The sequence below is a fragment of the Labrus bergylta genome, chromosome 24 (assembly GCF_963930695.1).
Source record: "Labrus bergylta chromosome 24, fLabBer1.1, whole genome shotgun sequence".
NCBI lineage: Eukaryota > Metazoa > Chordata > Actinopteri > Labriformes > Labridae > Labrus > Labrus bergylta.
Window position 1 is genome coordinate 286,539 of NC_089218.1, and position 20,758 is coordinate 307,296.

Consider the following 20,758-nt stretch of genomic DNA (forward strand, 5'->3'; position numbering starts at 1 on the left):
TAAATGCAGGTAACCAGGGCAACAGTACACAGCTCCTTAAGGACTCCTTTAGTCCCCACACTACCTCATCAAGGACCCTGGAACCCCTGGGAACTTTTCGTGTGTGTGTGTGTGTGTGTGTGTGTGTGTGTGTGTGTGTGTGTGTGTGTGTGTGTGTGTGTGTGTGTGTGTGTGTGTGTGTGTGTGTGTGTGTGTGTGTGTGTGTGTGTGTGTGTGTGTGTGTGTGTGTGTGTGTGTGTGTGTGTGTGTGTGTGTGTGTGTGTGTGTGTGTGTGTGTGTTGACCTTGAGGAGTGCTGAGTGCTGCAACTCTTATCATCATTGTTTCTCCTCTCTTTGTGAATGAATCTGAAACCAGATTAATCTCTCTCTCTCTCGCCCTCGCTCTCCCTCTCTCTCTCTCTCTGTCTCTCTGTCTCTCTATCTCTCTCTCTCTCTCTCTGTCTCTCTGTCTCTCTATCTCTCTCTCTGTCTCTCTCTCTCTCTCTGTCTCTCTGTCTCTCTATCTCTCTCTCTCTCTCTCTGTCTCTCTGTCTCTCGCTCTCCCCCTCGCTCTCCCCCCCCTCTCTCTCTCTGTCTCTCTCTCTGTCTCTCGCCCTCGCTCTCCCTCTCTCTCTCTCTCTCTCTCTGTCTCTCGCCCTCGCTCTCCCTCTCTCTCTCTCTCTGTCTCTCGCCCTCGCTCTCCCTCTCTCTGTCTCTCGCCCTCGCTCTCCCTCTCTGTCTCTCTCTCTCTCTCGCCCTCGCTCTCCCTCTCTCTCTCTCTCTGTCTCTCTGTCTCTCGCTCTCCCTCTCTGTCTCTCTCTGTCTCTCGCCCTCGCTCTCCCCCTCGCTCTCCCCCCCTCTCTCTCTCTGTCTCTCTCTCGCCCTCGCTCTCCCTCTCTCTCTCTCTCTGTCTCTCGCCCTCGCTCTCCCTCTCTCTGTCTCTCGCCCTCGCTCTCCCTCTCTCTCTCTCTCTGTCTCTCGCCCTCGCTCTCCCTCTCTCTCTCTCTCTCTCTCTGTCTCTCGCCCTCGCTCTCCCTCTCTCTCTCTCTCTGTCTCTCGCCCTCGCTCTCCCTCTCTCTCTCTCTCTGTCTCTCGCCCTCGCTCCCCCCCCCTCTCTCTCTCTGCAGCAGGGGACGGGGACAGGAAGTGGTCTGTCCACTACACTACCCAGAAGCCCCAGCAGGGTCTGCTCTTCATCCCTGGGAAAAGACGTTCAGGCAGCGCTGATGATCTGAAAGGTCAGAGGTCAACAGAACTCCATTTCCATATTTAGATGAAAAAGTCTGAGAATAATAATAAGTATGAAATGATCCCTAACACTTCAGATGATTAAAAACATGATTTTAGAATCACCCATGGCCCCTTTCCACATGTCATTCCTCGCTCTCTCTCTGGTTTCTGACTCTATCCACTGTCCTCTCTCTCTCTGGTTTCAGACTCTATCCACTGTCCTCTCTCTCTCTGGTTTCTGACTCTATCCACTGTCCTCTCTCTCTGGTTTCAGACTCTATCCACTGTCCTCTCTCTCTCTCTCTGGTTTCTGACTCTATCCACTGTCCTCTCTCTCTCTGGTTTCTGACTCTATCCACTGTCCTCTCTCTCTCTGGTTTCAGACTCTATCCACTGTCCTCTCTCTCTCTCTCTGGTTTCAGACTCTATCCACTGTCCTCTCTCTCTCTCTGGTTTCAGACTCTATCCACTGTCCTCTCTCTCTCTCTGGTTTCTGACTCTATCCACTGTCCTCTCTCTCTGGTTTCAGACTCTATCCACTGTCCTCTCTCTCTCTGGTTTCAGACTCTATCCACTGTCCTCTCTCTCTCTGGTTTCAGACTCTATCCACTGTCCTCTCTCTCTCTGGTTTCTGACTCTATCCACTGTCCTCTCTCTCTGGTTTCTGACTCTATCCACTGTCCTCTCTCTCTGGTTTCTGACTCTATCCACTGTCCTCTCTCTCTGGTTTCTGACTCTATCCACTGTCCTCTCTCTCTCTCTCTGGTTTCAGACTCTATCCACTGTCCTCTCTCTCTCTGGTTTCAGACTCTATCCACTGTCCTCTCTCTCTCTCTGGTTTCAGACTCTATCCACTGTCCTCTCTCTCTGGTTTCTGACTCTATCCACTGTCCTCTCTCTCTCTCTCTGGTTTCTGACTCTATCCACTGTCCTCTCTCTCTCTCTCTGGTTTCAGACTCTATCCACTGTCCTCTCTCTCTCTCTGGTTTCAGACTCTATCCACTGTCCTCTCTCTCTCTCTGGTTTCTGACTCTATCCACTGTCCTCTCTCTCTGGTTTCAGACTCTATCCACTGTCCTCTCTCTCTCTGGTTTCAGACTCTATCCACTGTCCTCTCTCTCTGGTTTCTGACTCTATCCACTGTCCTCTCTCTCTGGTTTCTGACTCTATCCACTGTCCTCTCTCTCTGGTTTCTGACTCTATCCACTGTCCTCTCTCTCTCTCTCTGGTTTCAGACTCTATCCACTGTCCTCTCTCTCTCTGGTTTCAGACTCTATCCACTGTCCTCTCTCTCTCTCTGGTTTCAGACTCTATCCACTGTCCTCTCTCTCTGGTTTCTGACTCTATCCACTGTCCTCTCTCTCTCTCTCTGGTTTCAGACTCTATCCACTGTCCTCTCTCTCTCTGGTTTCAGACTCTATCCACTGTCCTCTCTCTCTCTCTGGTTTCAGACTCTATCCACTGTCCTCTCTCTCTGGTTTCTGACTCTATCCACTGTCCTCTCTCTCTCTCTCTGGTTTCAGACTCTATCCACTGTCCTCTCTCTCTCTCTCTGGTTTCTGACTCTATCCACTGTCCTCTCTCTCTCTCTGGTTTCTGACTCTATCCACTGTCCTCTCTCTCTGGTTTCTGACTCTATCCACTGTCCTCTCTCTCTCTGGTTTCAGACTCTATCCACTGTCCTCTCTCTCTCTCTGGTTTCAGACTCTATCCACTGTCCTCTCTCTCTCTGGTTTCAGACTCTATCCACTGTCCTCTCTCTCTCTCTGGTTTCAGACTCTATCCACTGTCCTCTCTCTCTCCCTGGTTTCTGACTCTATCCACTGTCCTCTCTCTCTCTCTGGTTTCAGACTCTATCCACTGTCCTCTCTCTCTCTCTCTGGTTTCTGACTCTATCCACTGTCCTCTCTCTCTCTCTGGTTTCTGACTCTATCCACTGTCCTCTCTCTCTGGTTTCTGACTCTATCCACTGTCCTCTCTCTCTCTGGTTTCAGACTCTATCCACTGTCCTCTCTCTCTCTCTGGTTTCTGACTCTATCCACTGTCCTCTCTCTCTCTCTGGTTTCTGACTCTATCCACTGTCCTCTCTCTCTCCCTGGTTTCAGACTCTATCCACTGTCCTCTCTCTCTGGTTTCTGACTCTATCCACTGTCCTCTCTCTCTCTGGTTTCAGACTCTATCCACTGTCCTCTCTCTCTCTCTGGTTTCAGACTCTATCCACTGTCCTCTCTCTCTCTCTGGTTTCTGACTCTATCCACTGTCCTCTCTCTCTCTCTGGTTTCAGACTCTATCCACTGTCCTCTCTCTCTCTCTGGTTTCTGACTCTATCCACTGTCCTCTCTCTCTCTCTGGTTTCAGTCTCTATCCACTGTCCTCTCTCTCTCTGGTTTCAGACTCTATCCACTGTCCTCTCTCTCTCTCTGGTTTCAGACTCTATCCACTGTCCTCTCTCTCTCTCTGGTTTCTGACTCTATCCACTGTCCTCTCTCTCTCTCTCTGGTTTCAGACTCTATCCACTGTCCTCTCTCTCTCTGGTTTCTGACTCTATCCACTGTCCTCTCTCTCTCTCTCTGGTTTCAGACTCTATCCACTGTCCTCTCTATCCCTGGTTTCAGACTCTATCCACTGTCCTCTCTCTCTCTCTCTGGTTTCAGACTCTATCCACTGTCCTCTCTCTCTCTCTGGTTTCTGACTCTATCCACTGTCCTCTCTCTCTCCCTGGTTTCAGACTCTATCCACTGTCCTCTCTCTCTCTCTGGTTTCTGACTCTATCCACTGTCCTCTCTCTCTCTCTCTGGTTTCAGACTCTATCCACTGTCCTCTCTCTCTCTCTGGTTTCAGACTCTATCCACTGTCCTCTCTCTCTCTGGTTTCAGACTCTATCCACTGTCCTCTCTCTCTCTGGTTTCAGACTCTATCCACTGTCCTCTCTCTCTCTCTGGTTTCTGACTCTATCCACTGTCCTCTCTCTCTCTGGTTTCTGACTCTATCCACTGTCCTCTCTCTCTCTCTCTGGTTTCAGACTCTATCCACTGTCCTCTCTCTCTCTGGTTTCAGACTCTATCCACTGTCCTCTCTCTCTCTCTGGTTTCTGACTCTATCCACTGTCCTCTCTCTCTCTCTCTGGTTTCAGACTCTATCCACTGTCCTCTCTCTCTCTCTGGTTTCAGACTCTATCCACTGTCCTCTCTCTCTCTCTGGTTTCTGACTCTATCCACTGTCCTCTCTCTCTCCCTGGTTTCTGACTCTATCCACTGTCCTCTCTCTCTCTCTGGTTTCAGACTCTATCCACTGTCCTCTCTCTCTCTGGTTTCTGACTCTATCCACTGTCCTCTCTCTCTCTGGTTTCAGACTCTATCCACTGTCCTCTCTCTCTCTGGTTTCTGACTCTATCCACTGTCCTCTCTCTCTCTCTCTGGTTTCAGACTCTATCCACTGTCCTCTCTCTCTGGTTTCTGACTCTATCCACTGTCCTCTCTCTCTGGTTTCTGACTCTATCCACTGTCCTCTCTCTCTCTCTGGTTTCTGACTCTATCCACTGTCCTCTCTCTCTCTGGTTTCTGACTCTATCCACTGTCCTCTCTCTCTCTCTCTGGTTTCAGACTCTATCCACTGTCCTCTCTCTCTCTGGTTTCAGACTCTATCCACTGTCCTCTCTCTCTCTCTGGTTTCTGACTCTATCCACTGTCCTCTCTCTCTCTCTCTCTCTGGTTTCAGACTCTATCCACTGTCCTCTCTCTCTCTCTGGTTTCAGACTCTATCCACTGTCCTCTCTCTCTCTCTGGTTTCAGACTCTATCCACTGTCCTCTCTCTCTCTCTGGTTTCTGACTCTATCCACTGTCCTCTCTCTCTCCCTGGTTTCTGACTCTATCCACTGTCCTCTCTCTCTCTCTGGTTTCAGACTCTATCCACTGTCCTCTCTCTCTCTGGTTTCTGACTCTATCCACTGTCCTCTCTCTCTCTGGTTTCAGACTCTATCCACTGTCCTCTCTCTCTCTGGTTTCTGACTCTATCCACTGTCCTCTCTCTCTCTCTCTGGTTTCAGACTCTATCCACTGTCCTCTCTCTCTGGTTTCTGACTCTATCCACTGTCCTCTCTCTCTCTCTGGTTTCTGACTCTATCCACTGTCCTCTCTCTCTCTCTGGTTTCAGACTCTATCCACTGTCCTCTCTCTCTCTGGTTTCTGACTCTATCCACTGTCCTCTCTCTCTCTCTGGTTTCAGACTCTATCCACTGTCCTCTCTCTCTCTCTCTGGTTTCAGACTCTATCCACTGTCCTCTCTCTCTCTCTGGTTTCAGACTCTATCCACTGTCCTCTCTCTCTCTGGTTTCTGACTCTATCCACTGTCCTCTCTCTCTCTCTGGTTTCAGACTCTATCCACTGTCCTCTCTCTCTCTCTGGTTTCAGACTCTATCCACTGTCCTCTCTCTCTCTGGTTTCAGACTCTATCCACTGTCCTCTCTCTCTCTGGTTTCAGACTCTATCCACTGTCCTCTCTCTCTCTCTGGTTTCAGACTCTATCCACTGTCCTCTCTCTCTCTCTGGTTTCAGACTCTATCCACTGTCCTCTCTCTCTCTGGTTTCAGACTCTATCCACTGTCCTCTCTCTCTCTGGTTTCAGACTCTATCCACTGTCCTCTCTCTCTCTCTGGTTTCAGACTCTATCCACTGTCCTCTCTCTCTCTCTGGTTTCAGACTCTATCCACTGTCCTCTCTCTCTCTGGTTTCAGACTCTATCCACTGTCCTCTCTCTCTCTGGTTTCAGACTCTATCCACTGTCCTCTCTCTGCATTAAAGGCACGAAAAGCCCAAAATAAATCTTAAAAAAAAAAAAAAATAATAATTTAACTGATCACACACCTCATCTATCACCTCTGATGGTGATGTGAGCGCCGCGAGGGCGGACTGCTGCAGCACACACACACACACACACACACACACACTCTGCAGACTGCATCACAGCAGCTGCAGTGCTACATGTCCCCCCCCCCCCCCCGCCCCGTTTCACAGACAAAGAACCTCCTGTCATGTTTAAAGTGTCGACTCAGGCTGGATTAATACTCCATTAAGAGATGTATTATCAGATCATCACCATGGTAACAGCACACCTCTTCATCTATTGATCCACTGCAGAGGAACTACAGCAGAGTCACTTCCTGTTCTCATCATTATGAACCAACACAAACAAAAATCATCTAAACATCAAAACAAACAAAAAACATCAAAACATTCAAACATTCAAACATTAAAACATAGAGTGATTCTTAACATACATTATGAGTATATTGTATGTTGTGTGTGTGTGTGTGTGTGTGTGTGTGTGTGTGTGTGTGTGTGTGTGTGTGTGTGTGTGTGTGTGTGTGTGTGTGTGTGTGTGTGTGTGTGTGTGTGTGTGTGTGTGTAGCATGTAACGAGCTGACTCAACATGGACGACCCAGCAGCTGTCAGCCCCGCCCACATAGTCCAGCCTCCTCTGGGCTCCACCAATCAGAGGGCAGCACAACCCGCAGACGCCGCTGGAAGGACAGAAGTCGGAAAATGGTTAGTGACACACACACACACACACACACACACACACACACACACACACACACACACACACACACACACACACACACACACACACACACACACACACACACACACACACACACAGGTTCTTTCTATTGATTGTTGACTCCTGAATATTAATGAGCGCTGCAGTAGAGCCCAGAAAAACTTTTTTTACCCACAATGCCTTGCTGTGGATCTCATGTATGGTCTCTGTCTGTCCCGTCCCTCTGGTCCCTCCTGTCCCCCCTCAGAGGTCCAGCTTTGTGGACTTGTTCTCTCAGTCTTGCTTTGCAGTCTGTTTCAGGTGTTCAGTCTGGAGGAGGAAGGTAAACACAACTAGACTAGACTAGACCTAGTCACCCCCCCCCCACTCTGGACCGGCCAGGGTCAAACTTGATTATTTAAAATAGTTGTTTAAAGGAGCAGTATGTAACTCTGACCCCAAGTGTTTAACATGGGTACTGCAGTCTAAAGATAGTAGAGATCTGTATCTAGTCCCCTGTAGACCCCCTTAGCCCCCCCCCCCTCTGTAGTCCTGGTTTAACCCTCTTTATGTGTTCTCAGTCCTCAGCTTTCTCCGATGAAGACGAAAGGATCATCTTGAACAACACGCGACCCATGACTCCCCTGGTCCTGAACCCGGTCCACGGCACCTCCTCCTGGGACCTCTTTGCCCCGGCCTATGAGCCGACAGTCCACATGGAGATCCAGCCCAAGTCCCGGCTCCCGACCCCTGAGGAGAAGATGAGGAGGCAGGCTGAGACCGTCCCAGCTGACATCGTCCCCATCAATATCACAGGTCAGAGACCGGACTGAGATACTGGACTAGACCTGATCCTGGACTTAGTGGAACTCAAAATCAGACTCTAGACTCTGAACTAACTCTTCACTACAGGACTCTACTGGACCTGGACTCTGAACTAACACTTTACTACAGGACTCTACTGGACTCTGGACTCTGGACTAACACTTTACTACAGGACTCTACTGGACCTGGACTCTGGACTAACACTTTACTACAGGACTCTACTGGACTCTGGACTCTGGACTAACACTTTACTACAGGACTCTACTGGACCTGGACTCTGGACTAACACTTTACTACAGGACTCTACTGGACTCTGGACTCTGGACTAACACTTTACTACAGGACTCTACTGGACCTGGACTCTGGACTAACACTTTACTACAGGACTCTACTGGACCTGGACTCTGGACTAACACTTTACTACAGGACTCTACTGGACTCTGGACTCTGGACTAACACTTTACTACAGGACTCTACTGGACTCTGGACTAACACTTTACTACAGGACTCTACTGGACCTGGACTCTGGACTAACACTTTACTACAGGACTCTACTGGACCTGGACTCTGGACTCTGGACTAACACTTTACTACAGGACTCTACTGGACCTGGACTCTGGACTAACACTTTACTACAGGACTCTACTGGACCTGGACTCTGGACTCTGGACTAACACTTGACTACAGGACTCTACTGGACTCTGGACTCTGAACTAACACTTTACTACAGGACTCTACTGGACTCTGGACTCTGAACTCTGGACTAACACTTCACTACAGGATTCTACTGGACCTGGACTCTGGACCTGGACTCTGGACTCTGGACTCAGGTAGATCTTGAAATCTGTCTTCAGATCTCTTTTCTCTTTCTCACTTCAGGAGAGAGTTTTGATCGTCAGGCCAGTTTTAGAAGAACAGCTGGTAACACGGACTCGGGGTCTCTGCGACTTCGTAACCCGGGTCGACGTAAGACGGTCTCTGGGATCCCTGAAGGTTCTGGACCAAACTCTGGTAAAACCTCCTCCAATGACATCACTTCATCGCCCTCTCTTTTCATTTCCATTCAGTCTCCTCTCATTGGTTCTTTTTCTTCTTCAGCCTCACCGGACTCTCGTCTGGTTTCTCCGGTTCTCCCAGGTCAGTTCTCCACTGTGGGTCGACCCGCCCCCCCCTCCCCTGCCCCCCCCTCCTGCACCACCGCACACCAGGAGACATCCAGGGAGGAGAGAAGGATCCGAGCCCCGAGAGGAGAGGGGATGTCCAGCCTCATGGCCTCGCTGACCGCCTCACCACTGGTCAGCTCTCGTCAGGACCACACCCCCCCCTCCCCCTCAGAGATCCACACCCCCTCCCCCTCAGAGTTCCACACCCCCTCCCCCTCAGAGTTCCACAGCCTCCCACGCCTGCCGACCACCTCCTCTCTGACCTCCCAGGCCAGCTGTAACAGCGCCTCCTACAGGACGCTCAGCGCCTCCTCATCCTGCTGCCAGGTCAGTTTTAGACGAGTCATTGTTACGAGTCAGTAAGTCATGGAAAGCACCAATTATCTTCTTTTTCTGTCTCCAGTCACAGGATCTACAGGGTTTCCCCAGTGACCTCCAGCCCCTGCTGCCCTATGACCACACGGCCTCACAGTCTCCTTCCTCCTCGTCTTTACCTTCCTCCCCCGTCTCCTCCTCCCTCAAACACCGCCTGCCCTCCTCCCACTATCTGTCCTCCTCCACCCTGCACGATTCTGAGTGCTCCTATGATGGTGGCTCCTATCGGGCGCTCTCCCCCAGCTCCAGTATCCAAAGTGGGCGTAGTCAGGAGGACTGGGGCAGCGCCACCCCGGAGATGAGATGTGTTTCTGGAGACGGTTGGAGCTGTGATCCCGCGCTCTCGTCCGGTCGCTCTTCATTGTATCAGGCTGACAGCAGCTCTGTGTGTTCAATAAGCTCCTCCCCTTCACTAACTCGCTACAAAAGGAAGTCTAGCTCCGCCTCCTCCTACTCACGCACGTCCACCTGCAGCATCTCTCTGCGCAAGTCCAAGCGTCCCCCCGCTCCACCGCTACGATCGGACTCTCTGAGGCGCCGCCCGGGTCGTAGCAAACCTCCGCGCTCCTCCTGCAGTCCCCGTCCTGAGGGGGGTCCCCGTCCTGAGAAGAACCCCACAGCAGCCGGGTCTCCTCCCAGCTTCAGTGACCCCTGGGTGCCTCGGAGCACCAGGAGGCGTCAGAGTGGGCTGACCTGTGGGAGCGTCACCTCCTTTGAACCTCTGATCCAGGACTGCCAGACCGCACCTTCCACTGGGGGGTCCCACACCCAACCCTCAGAGGAGGAGGTGCAGCCCTCTGTGGGGGGGCTACATCGTCTCACCTCTCCTTCCAGTGGATACTCCAGCCAGTCCAACACCCCCACACCTGGTACCCCCGTGTCCTCCCCCATTTCTCCATCCTCCCCTCTCACAGCCAGCTCCAGAGTCTTCTTCCAACCCCCCTCCCCCCCTCTCTCCTCCTCTCTCCCCCCTGTGGTCTCCTCCCCTCTCTCCTCCCCTCTCTCCTCCTCTCTCCCCCCTGCTGTCTCCTCCCCTCTCTCCTCCCCTCTCCCCCCTGCTGTCTCCTCCCCTCTCTCCTCCCCTCTCTCCTCCCCTCTCCCCCCTGCTGTCTCCTCCCCTCTCTCCTCCCCTCTCCCCCCTGCTGTCTCCTCCCCTCTCTCCTCCCCTCTCCCCCCTGTGGTCTCCTCCCTGCCCATGATGAGGTCTCAGGGTGAAGGGCGACCAAAACCCCCCGTACCAGAGCGTAAGTCCTCTCTCTTCTCCTCCCCCTCCTCCTCTTTTTCCTCCACCTCCTCCCTCTCTTCATGCACCTCCTCAGAAACCGCTGCCAAGCATCAGCTACCTCCTCCTCCTCCTCCTCCTCCTCTCCCAGAATGCTCCTCTCCTTCTTCTGTCTTCTTCTCCCCCTATCGTGAGTCCTCTCCTCTTCCTCCTCCTCCTCCTCCTCCTCCTCCTCCTCCTCCTCTGGCTCCTCCCCTCCCTCGTCCCTTCCAGACTCCTCCCCTTCCTTTCTTCAAACCCTCTGCTGCTCCTTCTCTTCCTCCTCCCCCTCCCCCTCTCCCACCTAAATCCCTCCCCACTCCTCCTCCTCTTCCTCGGGTATGTTCTCGACCTCCTCCTCCTCCGTACTCCTACGCCATCAGACAGAGTTCCCATCATGCCCTGCTGTCATCCATGACATCATCATCTTCCCAGCCTCCTCTGACTGCACCTCCTATCAGGTCTGACATTCCAGATGTTTCTCCCCCACCCCCCTCTCTGCCATCCCCTGCGTCTCCCCTCTGCGGCGGCGGTGTCAGAGTGGCCACGCCCCCTGCGTCTCCCCTCTGCGGCGGCGGTGTCAGAGTGGCCACGCCCCCTGAGTCTCCCCTCTGCGGCGGCGGTGTCAGAGTGGCCACGCCCCCTGTGTCTCCCCTCTGCGGCGGCGGTGTCAGAGTGGCCACGCCCCCTGCGTCTCCCCTCTGCGGCGGCGGTGTCAGAGTGGCCACGCCCCCTGCGTCTCCCCTCTGCGGCGGCGGTGTCAGAGTGGCCACGCCCCCCTGCCCGCTGGTCACCGCCCAGGCCTTGCAGGGCATAAAGCTGCGCTCCATTAAGAGTCAGGAGGTCCTGCTGACCTGCACCATGTTAGCTGATGATGCTACACTCAAGCAGACTGACACAGTGTCCGCTAACGCTAACCATGCTAACAGCGTCCATGTTCTACCAGACGGTGCTGAGCTCGATGAATCCTCTGATGTCTGTGATCCAGGAAGTAACAGAGCTAAACCTGAGCAGGATTACTACAATCTGACAAACAACCAGGATCCGTATCTTCAAGACCTTCAGGGCTACGCTGATCAGAGACGCTCGGGGGCTAAGCTAACCAATGAGGAAGAAGAGAGGGGGGTCTCCAGTCCTGATGGTCCCTGGGTCAGAATGTCTGAAGAAACCTTCACTATCCAACATGTGGTTCTGCATCAACAACAGGAGTCTGAGTCTGCACAGAGAGCAGGATCCTCTGTGGAGTCGTCCTACTGGACCCTCTGTGGAACCGGACCCAGAGGAACCAGAACCCTGAAAGAGAAGAAGAGTCCAGATGTGCAGAAAGTCAGCTCACCTGAGAAGCCCACCCTGCCCAAGAAGCCTGATCTCTGCGTCCTGAGTCTGATGGCGTCCCCTGAGGCCGGAAGGGGAACAGCCGGCCAATCACAGCCTCCCACTGACTCAGTGAGCACAAATCAAAGCACCCATAGATTCGAGAAAATGACCTCACCGCCTTACTCAGTGAAGGCCTCTGATTGGCCAGTAGACCCCACATCATCTGACTCACCTCAGAGACTCAAACCCAGAATACACAAGAAGCCGGATCTGTTATTGAGTTCACCCAAAACCACCAAACCTCTTCTCTCCAGGAGCAGAGAGATCTCTGAGGGGTCACAGAGACCATCAGGGATCATGGAGACCACCTCAGGGTGTTGGGACTCCATGCAGACCAGGAGCACCCTAGGGACCATGGGCGTCTGTGGGGACTATGGCAGGGTGTGGCCTAACACCATGGAAGACAGCTGGGGGACCTCCGGAACCGGGGGAACCTTGGAGAACTCACATGGAGCAGCAGAGCCCCGTCACGAGGCCTCCATCAGGACCAGACTCCATCAGGATGATGAAACACCATCTCAGCAGAGGACGATGATGATGAGGTCCTGGCTGGATGAAGATGAAGACCAAGCTATGAGGGGGGACATGATGATGATGATGATGTCATCCACCTCCAGGAAAAAAGACAAAACAAGAAAGAGGAGGAAGAGAGGAGTCGGCAAGCAGCTGCTGATCATGACATCATCGATGGAGCCCTCCCACTCTTCTTCATCATCATCATCATCATCCTCCTTGTCCTCGTCATCCTCGTCCTCATCTGGAGACGAACGGGAAGTGACATCAACGCCGGCGAGACAGACGACGGGGAAGACAAAAAAATGTGACAAAGTCAGAAGTGACTCTGAAAGAACGAGCTGCCCTCTGATTGGACTCAAAAAGTTCTCACTACAAAGTGCACCGTCCACTGACGGCCTGCAGGGGGAGCTTTACCTTCCAGAGCTTCTTATAGAGGAACCAGAGGAAGAGCGAGAGAGAGAGAGGCCCGAGGAGAGAGCTGAGCTGATGAAGGATGGAGGAAGTCAGGATGGTGAGTAGCCTCTACCCCCCCCCCCCCTTTGGTGGAACTGTGGTATTACAGTCTTAGTGGGTGCTTTTGTCTTCCTCTGCCTTAGAGCAGGGTGGAAGAGTTTTTAGATTTGTAGGTTGCTTGTGTCCATGTGATCCTTTTTAAATTCTGGAGTCTTGACCTCCCTTCCTGTGGTTTTTGTGACAGGAAGTGACATCTTCATCTGTGAGCTAGTGGAGTCAGAGAGCGTCTGAATCAGAGATGTTCACAAAGTAGCTCGTGTCTCGTCCTCAAGCTGATGATGCTTCAGAAGAATAATCTGACTTTAATTTATTTAAACTTCAATTCTCTGTTTCCTGTTTACTCTCTTTGTGTCAGCTGATCTGTTCGTCAGAGTGTCAGCTGATCAGATGTTAGCCTCCGCTCGACCTCGACCCACAGACGATCTGTTTGCTGTCATCCACAGGTAGGAACACACACACACACACACACACACACACACACATCTAATGCTTTAACCAGTCGTGCACAGCCTCATGTGTCTGCTTGATTCTTCCTCTGTGGAGCAGTGCATTATGGGAAGGCACAGCGTGAACGAGCGGGGTTAATCTGCAGGTAAAGCTTGTGATTGGTCACTCGGTGTGCAGTAGGTGTAGTGTGAACTTTGGTAGGTTGAACTAGATGGATCCCACATGGTCCAAACGTCAGTAGAGTCCCGCCCTGTGTTTATTCCCTCCTTGTGTTTTTAATATCTTGATGTTTGGTCGCTCAGAGATCCTGTGATCCTTTAAGAACACGGGGCGACTGTCTCTTTAAGAACACGGGGCGACTGTCTCTTTAAGAACACGGGGCGACTGTCTCTTTAAGAACACGGGGCGACTGTCTCTTTAAGAGCACCGGGTGACTGTTTCTTTAAGAACACGGGGCGACTGTCTCTTTAAGAACACGGGGCGACTGTCTCTTTAAGAGCACCGGGTGACTGTTCCTTTAAGAACACGGGGCGACTGTCCCTTTAAGAACACGGGACGACTGTCTCTTTAAGAGCACGGGGCGACTGTCTCTTTAAGAGCACCGGGTGACTGTTCCTTTAAGAACACGGGGCGACTGTCCCTTTAAGAGCACGGGGTGACTGTCCCTTGAAGAGCACGGGCGACTGTCTCTTTAAGAGCACCGGGTGACTGTTCCTTTAAGAACATGGGGTGACTCTCTTTAAGAACACGGGGTGACTCTCTTTAAGAACACGGGGCGACTGTCCCTTGAAGAACACGGGGTGACTGTCTCTTTAAGAGCACCGGGTGACTGTTCCTTTAAGAACATGGGGTGACTCTCTTTAAGAACACGGGGTGACTCTCTTTAAGAACACGGGGCGACTGTCTCTTTAAGAACACAGGGCGACTGTCTCTTTAAGAACACGGGGTGACTCTCTTTAAGAACACAGGGTGAGTCTCTTTAAGAACACGGGGTGACTGTCTCTTTAAGAACACGGGGTGACTGTCTCTTTAAGAACACGGGGTGACTCTCTTTAAGAACACAGGGTGACTGTCTCTTTAAGAACACGGGGTGACTCTCTTTAAGAACACGGGGTGACTGTCTCTTTAAGAACACGGGGTGACTGTCTCTTTAAGAACACAGGGTGACTCTCTTTAAGAACACAGGGTGACTCTCTTTAAGAACACTGGGTGACTGTCTCTTTAAGAACACGGGGTGACTGTTCCTTTAAGAACACGGGGTGACTGTCTCTTTAAGAACACGGGGTGACTGTCTCTTTAAGAACACAGGGTGACTGTCTCTTTAAGAACACGGGGTGACTGTCTCTTTAAGAACACAGGGTGACTGTCTCTTTAAGAACACGGGGTGACTGTCTCTTTAAGAACACGGGGTGACTCTCTTTAAGAACACGGGGTGACTGTCTCTTTAAGAACACGGGGTGACTGTCTCTTTAGGAACACAGGGTGACTCTCTTTAAGAACACGGGGTGACTCTCTTTAAGAACACTGGGTGACTGTCTCTTTAAGAACACGGGGTGACTGTTTCTTTAAGAACACGGGGTGACTGTCTCTTTAAGAACACGGGGTGACTGTCTCTTTAAGAACACAGGGTGACTGTTTCTTTAAGAACACGGGGTGACTGTCTCTTTAAGAACACGGGGTGACTGTCTCTTTAAGAACACGGGGTGACTGTCTCTTTAAGAACACGGGGTGACTGTCTCTTTAAGAACACAGGGTGACTGTCTCTTTAAGAACACGGGGTGACTCTCTTTAAGAACACGGGGTGACTGTCTCTTTAAGAACACGGGGTGACTGTCTCTTTAAGAACACGGGGTGACTGTCTCTTTAAGAACACGGGGCGACTCTTTCTGTTTTTTCAGGTCTAAAAGAAAGATGTTTGGAAGAAAGGGATCAGAAGATGACAGAAAACGCGTCTCATCTTCGTCCTCGTCTTCTTCCTCCTCCCCTCCGTCGTCCCCCACTGACCCCCTCCCCTGCGTGATGCGACCTTCAGCCATCAGAGGTCAAAGGTCAGCGAGGAGTGAGAGTTTTAAGGCCCTCCTGCTGAGGAAGGGGAGCCGCTCTGAGTCATCGTCTCGACTGTCGGCCGCCGAGAGGCTCCGAGTGGCAGCTTCTTCATCCACAGGTGACCTCAGGAGTGTGATGTCACTGGCCCCGCCCCCTCGGCCTCCACATGACGACCCAAACACCCACCTGACTCTGGACGTCCCTGTGTCTCCCAGCAGTCAGAACTTGTCTGTGATGTTCAGATGGAATCACCTCCTCCTAAACTCCGCCTCCTCTCCATTCTTCTTCCTCTCCTCCTCGTCTTTACGTCCTCGCTCCACCACTCCTCCCTGCTCCTCCAGCCGGCGCTTCTCTGCTCGCGGCCGACTGTACGCCGCCCCCATGACGGCCATCTTTGAAGAGGGCAGTGAGGAGGAGGAGGGAGGGGACGAGGTCTTTCTGGAGTCTCCTTCAGGAGGTGACTTGGTGGAGACTTGGTGATGAACTCGTCTGCCTCACTGAACGATCTGATTGGATGAAGCACACCTGGCTGCTCTATAACAGAAGAGGAAGTACAGCAGCCTGGAGGGGACATGTGGTTTTCTTCCTGACGCTGAACGTTCTTACTTTGGTCTTTGCTTGATAAGAGTTTTATAAATAATGCACGAGGAACACGTTTCTATTCTTTTCTTACTTCAGAATGTTTAAATGTAATAATTTAATCCTGGTGTTTAAAGTTCTCCTGAAGTGTGTCCTCTCTGGGCTTCCATACTCACTAAGAGGAACCAAACCATCAGTCTGACATTAAAACAGAATCACTTAGAACTTGTACAGTCAGAAAGAGATTTAAAATAACTGAACAGACGGGCGGACAGGTACATGATGTGAAACATGATATAAATATGAATCAGCTGATGTGGTTTCTTGTTATTAAACTGTTTGGATATATTCCAGTTTGAGGATCAGCTGTTCTCTGATGTAAACGTTCCTGTTCTGTAAATAATCTTCATCATCTCTGCAGACTCTTCTTCTCTTTTTCATGACGTTTATACTCCTTCATTAAGTAGCAGACATATTTAGAGTCTCTGTAGATGAAAAGTAGAGCGATGGAGCTGAGATGTAAACATATGGACGTCATGAAGCAGGAAACAGATGATGTAAATAATCCAGTGTTTGTTTATGAGCAGAGAAACAATAAAAAGAGAAACTGAAGAAAGTATGATTGATTCACTGACTCCCAGAGGAGAGATGTGTGAGGGTGCAGTACCCCCCTCTGACCTCTGAGTGGTGCTGCAGGCTCACTGCTCAGTGTGAAGCCTCCGTTCACACACACAGGTGAGTTTAACACTTCCTGCTGATTAGACAGGAGGAGCTGTGGGGAGGATTAATCATGTGATGGGGTTACCCTACCAACCTGACCATACCCTCCAAGTTACAGACCGAGTATGACAACAGGTCATCAAGTAGACTAACCAACTTAACAAGGGTCCAATCACAAACACCTGAGAGGAGGTCTGACCAGGGTCCAATCACAAACACCTGAGAGGAGGTCTGACCAGGGTCCAATCACAAACACCTGAGAGGAGGTCTAACCAGGGTCCTCTGACGATCTTCGGGGAGACTTCAGGAGTTCTCGGTGAGTTTCAGATTTCTCCAGCTTTCAAAGTTCCTGAGATGCTTCTGCAGGTCTCTGAAGAACCTTCTTAACACTTCTCCTCAAAAAGTCCCCGGGCTGTTTAAACACATTTTAAAGGTTATTGAAGGAGCAGTATGACCCCTGGTGTTTAAAATGGGTACTGCAGTCCAAATTCTAAACATCATAGAGAGCTGCCCCCCCCCCCCCCTCTCTAGAGTGGATGTTCACTCAGGTCACCATGTGGTGGACTCTGAAGCTTCAGTGTTTATCCAGCTCTGCATGGGTCTGTAAACCTTTCTGTGTTCTAACCTCTCTCCATTTTGGATGTGGATGTTTTGAGGTTCTCTTGATGTTTTGAGGTTCTCTTAATGTTTTGAGAGTCTCTTGATGTTTTGAGGTTCTCTTGATGTTTTGAGGTTCTCTTGATGTTTTGAGGTTCTCTTAATGTTTTGAGGTTCTCTGGATGTTTTGAGAGTCTCTTGATGTTTTGAGGGTCTCTTGATGTTTTGAGAGTCTCTTTATGTTTTGAGGTTCTCTGGATGTTTTGAGAGTCTCTTGATGTTTTGAGAGTCTCTTGATGTTTTGAGGTTCTCTGGATGTTTTGAGAGTCTCTTGATGTTTTGAGGGTCTCTTGATGTTTTGAGAGTCTCTTTATGTTTTGAGGGTCTCTTGATGTTTTGAGGGTCTCTTGATGTTTTGAGAGTCTCTTTATGTTTTGAGGTTCTCTGGATGTTTTGAGAGTCTCTTGATGTTTTGAGGGTCTCTTGATGTTTTGAGAGTCTCTTTATGTTTTGAGGTTCTCTGGATGTTTTGAGAGTCTCTTGATGTTTTGAGGGTCTCTTGATGTTTTGAGGGTCTCTTGATGTTTTGAGGTTCTCTTGATGTTTTGAGGGTCTCTGGATGTTTTGAGAGTCTCTTGATGTTTTGAGGGTCTCTTTATGTTTTGAGGGTCTCTTGATGTTTTGAGAGTCTCTTGATGTTTTGAGAGTCTCTTGATGTTTTGAGGGTCTCTTTATGTTTTGAGGTTCTCTGGATGTTTTGAGAGTCTCTTGATGTTTTGAGGGTCTCTTTATGTTTTGAGGTTCTCTTGATGTTTTGAGAGTCTCTTGATGTTTTGAGGGTCTCTTTATGTTTTGAGGTTCTCTTGATGTTTTGAGGGTCTCTTGATGTTTTGAGAGTCTCTTGATGTTTTGAGAGTCTCTTGATGTTTTGAGAGTCTCTTGATGTTTTGAGGGTCTCTTTATGTTTTGAGGTTCTCTTGATGTTTTGAGGGTCTCTTGATGTTTTGAGAGTCTCTTTATGTTTTGAGGGTCTCTGGATGTTTTGAGAGTCTCTTGATGTTTTGAGGTTCTCTGGATGTTTTGAGGGTCTCTTGATGTTTTGAGAGTCTCTTGATGTTTTGAGAGTCTCTTGATGTTTTGAGGGTCTCTGGATGTTTTGAAAGTCTCTTGATGTTTTGAGGTTCTCTGGATGTTTTGAGAGTCTCTTGATGTTTTGAGAGTCTCTTGATGTTTTGAGGTTCTCTTGATGTTTTGAGGTTCTCTTGATGTTTTGAGGTTCTCTTGATGTTTTGAGAGTCTCTGGATGTTTTGAGAGTCTCTTTATGTTTTGAGGGTCTCTTGATGTTTTGAGAGTCTCTTGATGTTTTGAGGGTCTCTTTATGTTTTGAGGTTCTCTTGATGTTTTGAGGTTCTCTGGATGTTTTGAGGGTCTCTTGATGTTTTGAGAGTCTCTTTATGTTTTGAGGTTCTCTGGATGTTTTGAGGGTCTCTTGATGTTTTGAGAGTCTCTTTATGTTTTGAGGGTCTCTGGATGTTTTGAGAGTCTCTTGATGTTTTGAGAGTCTCTTGATGTTTTGAGGTTCTCTGGATGTTTTGAGGGTCTCGATGTTTTGAGGTTCTCTGGATGTTTTGAGGGTCTCTTGATGTTTTGAGGGTCTCTTGATGTTTTGAGGTTCTCTGGATGTTTTGAGGTTCTCTAGATGTTTTGAGGTTCTCTGGATGTTTTGAGGGTCTCTTGATGTTTTGAGGGTCTCTTGATGTTTTGAGGGTCTGTGGAGGTTCTTGTCTGAGTCCAGTGAGTCCACGAGGAGGTCAGAGTGTTCCACGCTGCTCTCTTCTCTTCAATCTTCTTTGTGGATCTAAATGATTTGCTCAGTGATTAGTTCAGTGTTTTTGTCCTGGATGAACTCAATTATCCCCTTGGGGGGGTGGGAGGGGGTGCAGATCAGATCTCCAACACAACAAGTGAACAGTTTGTTCCTCACACAGCTGGAGGCGGAGTTTATCTGACTCTATATGTGTGAGGTCAGACACTGCAGTCACACAAACGTCTTTGTGAGCATGATGCTGCAGTGTGTCTGTCCTGCAGCCACAGGCCACGATTAGAATGTTTGATAGTTGGTATGTGTTTGTCCCCGAACATCGAGGAGCATGACACCAGACGCTAACCTCTGAGGGCGAGCGAGCGCTGCATGGAGCTCCCATCAGAAGATTTACAGAGCTGTAATGTTCCCGATCAGACGTCTGCACCACACATAGTTTACCACGACCCAGAGTGTGTGTGTGTGTGTGTGTGTGTGTGTGTGTGTGTGTGTGTGTGTGTGTGTGTGTGTGTGTGTGTGTGTGTGTGTGTGTGTGTGTGTGTGTGTGTGTGTGTGTGTGTGTGTGTGTGTGTGTGTGTGTGTGTGTGTGTGTGTGTGTGTGTGTGTGTGTGTGTGTGTGTGTGTGTGTGTGTGTGTGTGTGTGTGTGTGTGTGTGTGTGTGTGTGTGTGTGTGTGTGTGTGTGTGTGTGTGTGTGTGTGTGTGTGTGTGTGTGGGTGGGTGGGGGTGTGTGTGTGTGTGTGTGTGACCTGAGTCATTAAGACGTCTGAGAGGTTTTTATTGTCTGATTTTTCAGCCAAAGTCATCACTGCTTTGTTTTCCTTTTCTTTAAGTTGTTATTCTACAGCCTCTCTCTCTCTCTCTCTCTCTCTCTCTCTCTCTCTCTCTCTCTCTCTCTCTCTCTCTCTCTCTGTCTCTGTCTCTGTCTCTCTCTCTCTCTCTCTCTCTCTCTCTCTCTCCTTTTCTCCCTCTGTCCTTCTCTCCCTCTCAATTCAGTTCAATTCAATTTAAATGAGCTTTATTAACATGACAGATCAACAATCTATGTTGCCAAAGCAGTACAGAAAACAATTTGAACAACAAATATGAATAAAAGACATTAACAATAACATGAATGATTTTTACAGTGTATTTCTATGAAACATTAAGTGTATTTTGTCTCATATTTATCAGCTCGTTCTGCACACAGACTTTTCTCTCCACAGAGATAGATCAGTCAGGATATTTATTATAAATGTAATCAAAGAGAGTCTCTCTTCAATCTGTACGTCACAGTGGAGGAGGAAGTGAGATCCTCTCTGGGTAACCAGCTCTGTCTGTGACGGCCTGTTTCTATGGTCACTCTGTGTCCACTCAGTCTGTACATCATCATGGTTAGTTTCACATCCCTCACTGTGCTCAGCTACTCTGCCAGCTTGTACTCTCTGTTTAGGCTCAAATAGAATTCTAATTGACTTTGTGATTTGGTGCTTTCCTTCCAATATTTCATATAATTGTCTTTTTGTTTTGAGAATGTTTGGGGTGTGTCCTGAAGCCCTGGTGTTTGAGGGCGGAGCTTCAGGATCAGCTGGCAGAGGGGACTCTTATCTGGGTTCATCTCCTGGCACTGAAGGGCTTTGAACTGGTAGGAGTGGGGGTCACTGGATTGGAGGTGTTTATAGAATGTGATGTTAATGATTAAAGGGTATTGGCTGAGTTCTGTGAGTGTGTGTGTGGACTCTCTGGATGTTTCTACACAGCTCTGCATGCAGGGCGTCCAGCGGCTGTTT

At 49.8% G+C, this 20,758-nt stretch overlaps 1 protein-coding gene across 3 annotated transcripts; it reads left to right on the forward strand.

The window, feature by feature from the left end:
• Positions 1 to 817: 817 nt before the first annotated feature.
• On the forward strand, positions 818 to 16,459 carry LOC109978466 (NHS-like protein 1). Of its 3 annotated transcripts, XM_065951745.1 has the most exons (10): positions 818 to 1,218; positions 6,618 to 6,754; positions 7,018 to 7,092; positions 7,331 to 7,565; positions 8,454 to 8,585; positions 8,673 to 9,064; positions 9,141 to 12,777; positions 13,135 to 13,222; positions 13,326 to 13,371; positions 15,125 to 15,262. In XM_065951745.1, the coding sequence occupies exons 2-9, from the start codon at positions 6,752 to 6,754 to the stop codon at positions 13,348 to 13,350; spliced, it is 4,587 nt and encodes a 1,528-aa protein (XP_065807817.1). In that variant the 5' UTR covers positions 818 to 1,218; positions 6,618 to 6,751; the 3' UTR covers positions 13,351 to 13,371; positions 15,125 to 15,262. The 3 variants fall into 3 exon arrangements, with proteins under 3 accessions (XP_065807817.1, XP_065807815.1, XP_065807816.1); XM_065951743.1 differs by lacking the exon at positions 13,326 to 13,371 and having other exon boundaries at positions 834 to 1,218; positions 15,125 to 16,459; XM_065951744.1 differs by lacking the exons at positions 7,018 to 7,092; positions 13,326 to 13,371 and having other exon boundaries at positions 836 to 1,218; positions 15,125 to 16,459.
• Positions 16,460 to 20,758: the final 4,299 nt, after the last annotated feature.